General features: G+C 52.4%; 3 protein-coding genes across 5 annotated transcripts in view; 2 read left to right on the top strand and 1 right to left on the bottom strand.

Annotated features, from left to right (window-relative positions):
* Window positions 1–1,405: 1,405 nt before the first annotated feature.
* On the top strand, window positions 1,406–2,774 carry Fitm1 (fat storage inducing transmembrane protein 1). The gene is made up of 2 exons (XM_021203959.2): window positions 1,406–1,775; window positions 2,136–2,774. Exons 1-2 carry the CDS (start codon window positions 1,510–1,512, stop codon window positions 2,746–2,748), a joined length of 879 nt encoding a protein of 292 aa, XP_021059618.1. The 5' UTR covers window positions 1,406–1,509; the 3' UTR covers window positions 2,749–2,774.
* Window positions 2,775–4,691: 1,917 nt separating this feature from the next.
* Psme1 (proteasome activator subunit 1) lies at window positions 4,692–7,853 on the top strand. 2 transcript variants are annotated; one of them, XM_029541857.1, is made up of 12 exons: window positions 4,692–4,793; window positions 5,079–5,155; window positions 5,922–5,954; window positions 6,093–6,155; window positions 6,250–6,360; window positions 6,435–6,480; window positions 6,588–6,685; window positions 6,899–6,967; window positions 7,050–7,117; window positions 7,223–7,277; window positions 7,352–7,438; window positions 7,608–7,853. In XM_029541857.1, exons 2-12 carry the CDS (start codon window positions 5,117–5,119, stop codon window positions 7,686–7,688), a joined length of 750 nt encoding a protein of 249 aa, XP_029397717.1. In that variant the 5' UTR covers window positions 4,692–4,793; window positions 5,079–5,116; the 3' UTR covers window positions 7,689–7,853. The 2 variants fall into 2 exon arrangements, with proteins under 2 accessions (XP_029397717.1, XP_021058755.1); XM_021203096.2 differs by lacking the exon at window positions 4,692–4,793 and having other exon boundaries at window positions 4,968–5,155; window positions 7,608–7,835.
* The window catches only part of Emc9 (ER membrane protein complex subunit 9), a 4,305-nt gene continuing 3,253 nt past the window's right edge, over window positions 7,829–8,880 (bottom strand). Inside the window, exons 3-5 of one of the 2 annotated variants that reach the window (XM_021203099.1) lie at window positions 8,364–8,433; window positions 8,189–8,283; window positions 7,829–8,050 (exon numbers count right to left, since the gene is read on the bottom strand). In XM_021203099.1, the coding sequence (XP_021058758.1) occupies window positions 7,870–8,050; window positions 8,189–8,283; window positions 8,364–8,433 (346 nt within the window). In that variant the 3' untranslated portion in view covers window positions 7,829–7,869. Of the gene's footprint in view, window positions 8,051–8,188; window positions 8,284–8,363; window positions 8,470–8,880 lie in introns of both variants that reach the window. The other variant, XM_029541858.1, reaches the window with a different exon arrangement.

The raw sequence follows: 8,880 nt of genomic DNA on the forward strand, positions 1-8,880 counted from the left end.
AAAGAAAGAAAGAAAGAAAGAAAGAAAGAAAGAAAGAAAGAAAGAAAGAAAGAACCCCTCCCCCACAGGAACGACAATACCAGAATTCTGCCACACTTAGTTCTCTGAATTAACAATTGAAAATACAGAGACACAGAGATGGCTGGAGAGATAACTCAGTCCTAGCTTGTTCATTTCCTTCTGTACTGTGTGAGCTTCCACTGCTCTGAAACCCCACCACTAGCTTTAAGGAAGGAGGAAAGAAACAGTTACCGAGTATCAGGCACTCCCTAGGTAGGTGCCGCCCAGCGCTCACACTGAGAGGCCAGGTTTGTGTGAGCCGTGCAGCCCAGGTAATTGACTGGAGAACAGACTTAACATTTTGATGGATGCCAGACTGAATATGTCTTTCTTAGGATCTTTACCCCATCATCTGAGGACCCGGCCATCATCTTATACAAGTTGCCTTCCTCAGGGCACATGAGTGTCTCTCCGGTTGAGTCTTAGCATCGTGAACATAAGCTGTAGCACACTAGGTGACACCTTGTACATTCATTTTGCCACCACCAGTGTGCACAGCCATCCTGGGACTAACTGGCCTCTTAGAGACTTTGTCTGGATGGCAGCAGGAAATCACCATAACTATAGGGCCAATGCCCCCTGCCCTGCATCCCCTTTCCACCACCTTCCCATGATATCATGCTTTGTTCTCTCAGAGCTCCAGGACAAGGACCCATATCTGGTGGGGGCCACACCTCCTGGTTGCAGCCCAAGTGAAAGGACACAGAAGGAAGCAAGCTCTTGCTTTTTGCCTGCTTGCTTCCACCCTCCCTGGCAAGTTCATGTGTCCTGTTTCTGAGTCATTCCTTTACTGCTATCAGATCCTAGGTCTTGGGGACCCTAGCACAGTGACCAGCAGAGGCATCCAGCCTCATGGACAGAACAGCTACCTGGCTGATATTCTGTAGGAAGATAGTGACTTTTGGAATTAGGCAGCCCACCGCCCGTGATAAAGCCCCCTAATAAATCCTCTTTTGATTTAAATTGATTCTATCTGTTCTGCTCCTCTAGAAAATTCTGATTAATACAGGCATCCAAGGTTTAGGTTGGTTTTATGACCTAGATTTCCCTGTGCAGGAAAAACATGGTAGAGTCGAGAGGAGCGTAGATAGGTCAAAATAAGGCAAGCAGACCAAGCTGGCCGTGGACAAGGACAGCTTGGAACAGCAGGCCTTGCCCAGAAACACCAACTAGAATGTGGCTGGTACTAAGAGCACAGAGCTGACAGGAAAGGGCACCGGCTATGTCAGGATACTCTTCCACCCACCCAAGGCCAGGACCGTGTTGACCGTCAGCCCTCAAACTGGCCCCTGCTGGCCCCCCTTCTTTGCCTGCCAGCTGCCAACAGGGCTCTGCCCTGTGTCTACCACACCTGTCACTGCCTATCCTTGTCTAAGGGGAGGGGAGGGGGGGCATTAGCCCCTCCTCAGCCTCCGGCAGAGCAGACAGTTAGTGGGGAGGGGAGGGAACATGGAGCGGGGGCCGACGGTGGGGGCAGGGCCGGGGGCCGGGACCCGAGTCCGAGCACTGCTGGGATGCCTGGTCAAGGTGCTGCTCTGGGTGGCCTCTGCCTTACTGTACTTTGGAAGTGAACAAGCCGCCCGCCTCCTGGGCAGCCCTTGCTTACGGCGCCTCTACCATGCTTGGTTGGCAGCAGTGGTCATCTTTGGGCCCCTTCTGCAGTTTCATGTTAACTCTCGGACGATCTTCGCTAGCCACGGCAACTTCTTCAACATGTGAGTCCACTGAGGTCCATAGGAGCTGCCTCTCTACACCCTGGAATCCCAGCTTCCTTCTTCAGGCCTCTCTGTTCTGTTGCCAGTCTGAATGCTAAAAATAGGCTAGGAGATTGAGAAGGTCAGGGGGAGGAGAGGGGGAAGGGAGAGGGAGAGAAAAGAGCCTGGGGGTGCGGGGGAAGTAAAGGACAGAAGAAGAAAGGTGGACCCTAGTTGCCCTGTGGTCCTGTAAGGAGATGGGCAACATTGAAATGATAGGGGTTATAAAAAAAACCTAATGGATAGTGTGTGGGACACAGGTCAGGATGGGGAGATCGGACACTGGGGATCTCAACTAGCTTTCCCACTTCCTGTCCACAGAAAGTTTGTGAATTCAGCGTGGGGCTGGACGTGCACCTTCCTGGGGGGCTTTGTGCTGCTGGTGGTGTTCCTGGCTACACGACGTGTAGCAGTGACGGCCAGGCACCTGAGCCGACTGGTGGTGGGGGCAGCTGTATGGCGGGGGGCCGGACGTGCCTTCCTACTCATCGAGGACCTGACGGGTTCCTGTTTCGAGCCTCTGCCCCAGGGCTTACTGCTGCATGAGCTGCCCGACCGCAAGAGTTGCCTGGCAGCCGGCCACCAGTGGCGGGGCTACACTGTCTCCTCTCACACCTTCCTCCTCACCTTCTGCTGCCTCCTCATGGCTGAGGAAGCCGCTGTGTTTGCCAAGTACCTGGCCCATGGGCTACCAGCTGGTGCCCCACTGCGTCTTGTTTTCCTACTCAACGTGCTACTGCTGGGCCTCTGGAACTTCCTGCTGCTCTGCACGGTCATCTATTTCCATCAATATACCCACAAGGTGGTGGGTGCGGCAGTAGGCACATTTGCCTGGTACCTTACCTATGGCAGCTGGTACCATCAACCCTGGTCTCCTGGGATCCCAGGCCACGGGCTCTTCCCTCGGTCCCGCTCAATGCGCAAACATAACTGAAAGAAATAAAAGCATACCAGGCCTGACTCTGTCTCCTCCGATTCTTTTCAGGCCAAGAGAGGATGGGAAGGGTAAGATGCTCAAGTTCCTTCCTCATCATTTCTTGAAGTTGCCAACCTTGAATGTGTTTTCCTGTACGTGACTTCCATCCTGTTGGTTTCCGGGTCTTTCGGGATCTGTGATGTTGAGGGTTGATACGACTAAAGCAGCCTTTAGAAGCACCAGCTTCCCTCTGCGGATGCTCGGTCCCCAACCTAGTTAGTTCTCCTGCCTTCTTCAGAGACTCTCCCGCTTTTCTTAGACTACCTACCTAGGCAACCCATGGCAGAACCTTTTCTACCCCTATCTCTGAAGAACGGCATGCTTATCCATTTTAATGGCGGTTTCTTGAGCCAAGCACAGTTCTGTGCTGTGTGAACAAGACAAGCAAGGCTTCTGCTCCAGATGAGCTCTGGAGGAAGCAAGAGAGAAGCACACAAAGAGCAAATGTTTGCACAGTGCTTGCTCAGGTCAGGCACTGCTCTGTTATAAGTTGTTTATATAAATTAATGCGTTTAGATGCCCAGGGTGTGTGTGTCGGTGGTTCAGTGGGTAACGTGCTTGGATTCCAGAGCCCAGATAATAAGCTGGGCATGATGACATGCATTAGTTTAGCCTATGGGCGAGCGCCAGGGGAGTTGAATAAGGCCAGGGGAGATATGAGGGGAGATATCGTTCATCTCATGCTTCCATGAGCTCATGAATCGCATGCTCTCTCGTGAATATGCACACAGATAAGTTTAATCCCCGCAACAGCAACCCAGGGAGATAAATTAACTGGTGTTCCCGTTATTTAGTTGTGAAAATTTTATTTTTCATGTGTGTGGGTGTTTTGACAGCGTGTATGTCCTCTCACCACATGCGAAGTGCCCATGGAGCCAGAAGAAGGCATTAGATCCCCTAGAACTGGACTTACAGGCAGTTGTGAGCTGTCATGTGAGTGCTAAGAATTGAACCCAGGTCCTCTGGAAAAGCAGCCAGTGCTCTTAACCATTGAGCAATTTTTATTCTTAATGTCGAATAAAAAGCCAAGTATGGTGGTACAGGCCTTTTATCCCAGCACTGGGGAGGCAGAGGCAAGCAGATTTCTATGAGTTTGAGGTTAACCTGCTCTACAGAGTGAGTTTCAGGACAGCCAGGGCTACACAGAAAAACCTGGTCTCAGAAAAAAAAAAAAAATCATTGGAAAAATATTTCTGGATGTGTGAAAATTACATGAAACTCAAAATCTCCAGTCTACAAGTTTTATTGAAACTCATCTGCACTAATTAATTTTGTGAGCTGCTTTCCTTTCAGGGTTATTACTATACTGCTATATTACTATAGAATATATATACATATGTGTGTATACATATACATAATCACTATATTACTATCCGCATATTAACACTTCCCAAAACTAAATGACTATCACTAAGCCCTTGCAGAAAGTTTGCCTGGCTCCTCTTTAAACCATTGCATTATCCTGTCCCAAAAACAAAACAAACGACAACAACAAAAAGGCTAGTATCAGAGTCACAGGTGCCGTGGCCGTACTGGGCGGGGGGAAAAAGTACTTTCTGAAGAATGATGGCGGAACATCTGATGAATGATGGCAGAACATTCTCTCAGAAACATTGACATCCAAGCTGAGAACTGGGTGAGGACATTGAGGGGAAGAGTGCTGCAGATTTCCCAAGGGCAGAGTCCTTGGAGCAGAATAAACACTGCCTACAAGTATTTGCTTGTGTAATGAATGAGTGTGGCAAGCAATGGACTTGAAGAGGACGGGTGATTGTGAAAGAAAAGTCTTTACAGATTTTATCATAGAGGCCTGAGTCCCTGCCGTGGGGGAGTGGTTTATTGGGGAATAGAGGGTGCCACAATGGCTTTGTGCAGAGCTGATTGACTCTTGCACTCGGCATAATCGTCTGGTGGGCGGGAGTATATTGGGCAGGGGACCACGCTGGGAAGACGAAGAGAGACCAGATCATACTCCAGATCATTAAGGATTTTAAAACCCCTATGTAAGGCTTATTTATTGCCCTGGCCCTAGCAGAAGCAGGGGGTGCCGGGAAATGGCAGACGAGGGTGGGAAGGGGCAGGGGTGCTGGCGCTGGCTGGGGGGAGGGCCTGGCTGCCAAGGGGAGAGACCCGAGCGCCGGGCGGAAACGCAACTCCGGCTGCTGGCGGAGCCCCCGCCTCTCAGTAGGCTGTCCCCGCCTCCTCCAGTCCCTCCACTCCCCAAACCCAGGAAGGCCGTGCAGGTTTCGAGCTGTGCTTTCGCTTTCCCTTCCCGCTGCCCACCCCAGGCTCCTCGTGCGGCGCTCACCGCCCCCCTGCTCTGGCCATGGCCACACTGAGGGTCCATCCCGAAGCTCAAGCCAAGGTGAGCGTTGCGGGTTCGAGTGGGGAGGAGAGGCTTTAGAGAGGCGTGGCTCGGAGCAGACCAGAGCTCTGGGGAGCCCGCTCCCTAGCCGCCCCCCCCCCGCGCACCAGAATCGGGGTTCTGCTCCCTAGCCTACTGCCAGAAGCACCTGATCCCCTCGGAGTAGGTGAGGCGGCTGTGGTCCAGTGGGGTGAAATGGAGCCTAGAGCTAGTGTGAAGTCTGCTGGCTTGGGGCCAGGGCTACACACAGAGACCTGAAGAGGGACTTGCCCTTGCCACCTCAGACTTTCCCTTGGAAAGGGCACGTACCTGCACTCATCTCTGCCCACTGTCTTAGGGTTCTGTTTTGTTTGAGACAGGGTCCCACTATTTTTTTAGCTCTGGCTTTCCCGAAACTGGATATGTAGATCAGGCTGGCCTTGAACTCACAAGAGTTCCACCTGTCTGTACCTCTGGAGTGCTGGGATTAAAGGCCTGTGGTACCATGCCTGGCCACAGGGCTTTCTTATCGCTCCTTGCACAACCCTGGTGACCGCAGGAATATTCTTATCCCCAAATTCAGCCCCCCCCTTGGGGATCCACTGAACTCTTTACAGATTCAGGTGTGCTGAAAACTACCATACCACCCCAGGCCACCGTATATAGGGACCGATCTGACTTTGTTCAGGTGTGGCTCCTCTGTTCCCCAGGTCAGCCCCTACCTGTACTCAAAAGGAACTGGCCTTAAAGCCAGGTTTCTGAAGGGTTGCTTATCTGTAACCTACAGGTGGATGTGTTCCGTGAAGACCTGTGTAGCAAGGTAAGACCTAACTCATTGGGGATGCCACCCCCACCCAGCTCCCACAACTCTGGCCTCTCTCTGGGCAGTGTGAGCCCTTATGTCACTGCCTAGGAAAGGGTGTTTGCTTCTGACCCTATCCTCCACTGCCTTACCCAGACAGAGAACCTGCTTGGGAGCTATTTTCCCAAGAAGATCTCAGAGTTGGATGCATTCTTAAAGGTACTCGGGCCCCCAGCAAGGACTCAAGAGGAGCCCGGGGATGGGGGGTGGGGTGAGATGAGAGGAACACCCTCATCTCCAGCCCTACCACTAGGAGCCAGCTCTCAATGAAGCCAACCTGAGCAATCTGAAGGCTCCGTTGGACATCCCAGTACCCGATCCAGTCAAGGAGAAAGAGAAGGAGGAGCGGAAGAAGCAACAGGAGGCAAGCTGGGAGACCTGGGAGGTGGGCGCCAGCCATAGAGAACACCAGCCTCAGTCCTGTCTTCCTCCCTACAGAAGGAAGAGAAGGATGAGAAGAAGAAAGGGGACGAAGAGGACAAAGGTACTGGGAAGATACTGGGGTCCCAGGGCTTCCAGGCTGCAGTTCTGCTTTCCCTTTTCCAAACCTCGCACGCCCAGTCATTCCCTGACCCACTGCACGCTCTCCAGGTCCTCCCTGTGGCCCAGTGAACTGCAATGAGAAGATTGTGGTCCTCCTGCAACGCCTAAAACCCGAGATCAAGGATGTCACTGAGCAACTCAATCTGGTGAGCTCTTCCGCCTTCGTCTCTGCTCCAGGCATTGTCCTCTTGGTCCCTGCCAAAGCAGGTGGTCCAGGCCGGGCCTCAGCGTGGACCTGGCATCCCTCCGTCCGCTTGGGGGCAGACGAGGGAAGACTGGGAACCTAGGAGTCGGGGTATGTGTACGGAGGGGAGGGAAGGATGTGGTGATAAACCCTCGATGCGTTCCTTTGCTCCAAGGTCACTACCTGGTTGCAGCTACAGATACCTCGGATAGAGGATGGGAATAATTTTGGCGTGGCTGTCCAGGTAAGAGCACTGCCCCCTCAGTCCACAGCCCTACTGTGCAACCAGCCTATGCTTCTTCCTAGCTCTCTACTTTCTTCCTCAGGAAAAGGTGTTTGAGCTGATGACCAGCCTTCATACCAAGCTGGAAGGCTTCCACACGCAGATCTCTAAGTGAGTGGCCTCACCACTACATCCTCAGCGCACTCCGCTTTGGGGACAGGCCGGGGCGCCCGCCTTCTCTTCCCACCCTCTACATACTACTTCCACTTCCCACAGGTACTTCTCCGAGAGGGGTGACGCAGTGGCCAAAGCAGCCAAGCAGCCCCACGTGGTAGGTGAGGCCCAGGTCAGGCTGTGCCCGGGAAGACAGCTTTCAAGTCTGGACTAACTGTTGAGTTTCTGCAGGGTGACTATCGGCAGCTGGTACATGAGCTGGATGAGGCGGAGTACCAGGAGATCCGTCTGATGGTCATGGAGATCCGAAATGCTTATGTGAGGAGGGGAGAGGAGGGCAGGGGGGGTGGGCACAAGCACTTTCCCCAGGCCATCCAGTTTCTGGCCAAGCAGACTTGGGAGTGGAGGATGACAAAGAACAGCTAGAAATGGGATACAGAACTACCGGGGGCCCGTAGCTGACCTCCACTGCTCTGTGGTCCTATAGGCTGTGTTATATGACATCATCCTGAAGAACTTTGAGAAGCTCAAGAAGCCCCGTGGAGAAACCAAGGGAATGATCTATTAAGCCCCCTCTCTTGTTCTGTGATGGGTATAGCAGAAACCTCCCTGCTCTTCACCAGGAACTCTGGACTGGACCCAGTCTTCTTCCTGCTGGCTGGGGTTTCTCCCTCACTCTGCCTCCCAAACACAATAAATACATAGTTGCCCACCAGCCCATGTCTTTATTGTATTTGGACCCTTCTGGTTTAGGCCTTTCTGTCTGTGGAACCACTCCATTGAGTGATTTGAGTGTTGAGCCGCTGGTTGGTCCAGTCCTGCCGAATGTCATCAAGGTGGCAGTCAAAGTCCACAAGCTGCTGGTGGGCCCGGCCCTCCAACAGTGCGCCCACCATCTGTCGTGACTCCTCCCAATCTCTCCACATCACTCTGAAATTTAAAACACAGATGTCAAACACTGGGGCTAGACACTGACTTAAGGACTGTGTCTGGAGAAGTCTTAGGGCAGGGACAAAGGAAGCCTCAAGTGTTGAGCGTCCAGGAGACAAGAGGGCAGGGGGCACTCACAAGTTCTTGTCCTTGGGCACCCACTGAAGACCCTGGTTCTCCAGGACAATGACTGGAGGTACACGAGGCCGAGTCACCAATTTCTTATTATCCAGCTGGGTGAACAAAGGGTTAGAGTCTTAAGGACCCTCTCCCACTCCCTCCCCACCTCCCCACTCTAAAGCCCCAGTCTCACCATAATGAGCACTGCCCTGGGGAAGAATTCTGCAATCCGCCCAGCGATTTTCAAGGCCAGAGGCCCAGGGCTGCGTAGAGGGAAGATCAGGGGAGTGAGCAGCCAACTGAGGGCAGACCCAGGTCTCCCCGGTGCTCTCGGACCCTGGCCTGGGGGTGTCAGGCATGCGTGATGCTTGATTCGGGATTGCTGGATGCTTCAATGCTGTAGGAAACAGGTCTCAGATACTGCTGCTGAGAGATGAAATCTAAAGTAGGCATTGGGGGAAGGTAATTTGCCTTCATCATCCAAATTTAAAAAGGAACAGGGCTGGAGCAATGGCTCAGTGGTTAAGAGTACTATTTTTCCAGAGGATCTGGGTTCAAATGTGTACTCACATGGTAACTGATAGCTAGGCCCAGGGGAACCCAACGCCCTCTTCTGGCCTCCAGGGGCACTGCATGGTATACAAACACAATATGGGCAAAACAAAAATAATTTAAAAATACCAAAAAAAAAAAAAAAAAAAAAAAAAAAA

Source organism: Mus pahari, chromosome 8 (assembly GCF_900095145.1).
Source record: "Mus pahari chromosome 8, PAHARI_EIJ_v1.1, whole genome shotgun sequence".
In the NCBI taxonomy this organism is placed as follows: Eukaryota; Metazoa; Chordata; class Mammalia; order Rodentia; family Muridae; genus Mus; species Mus pahari.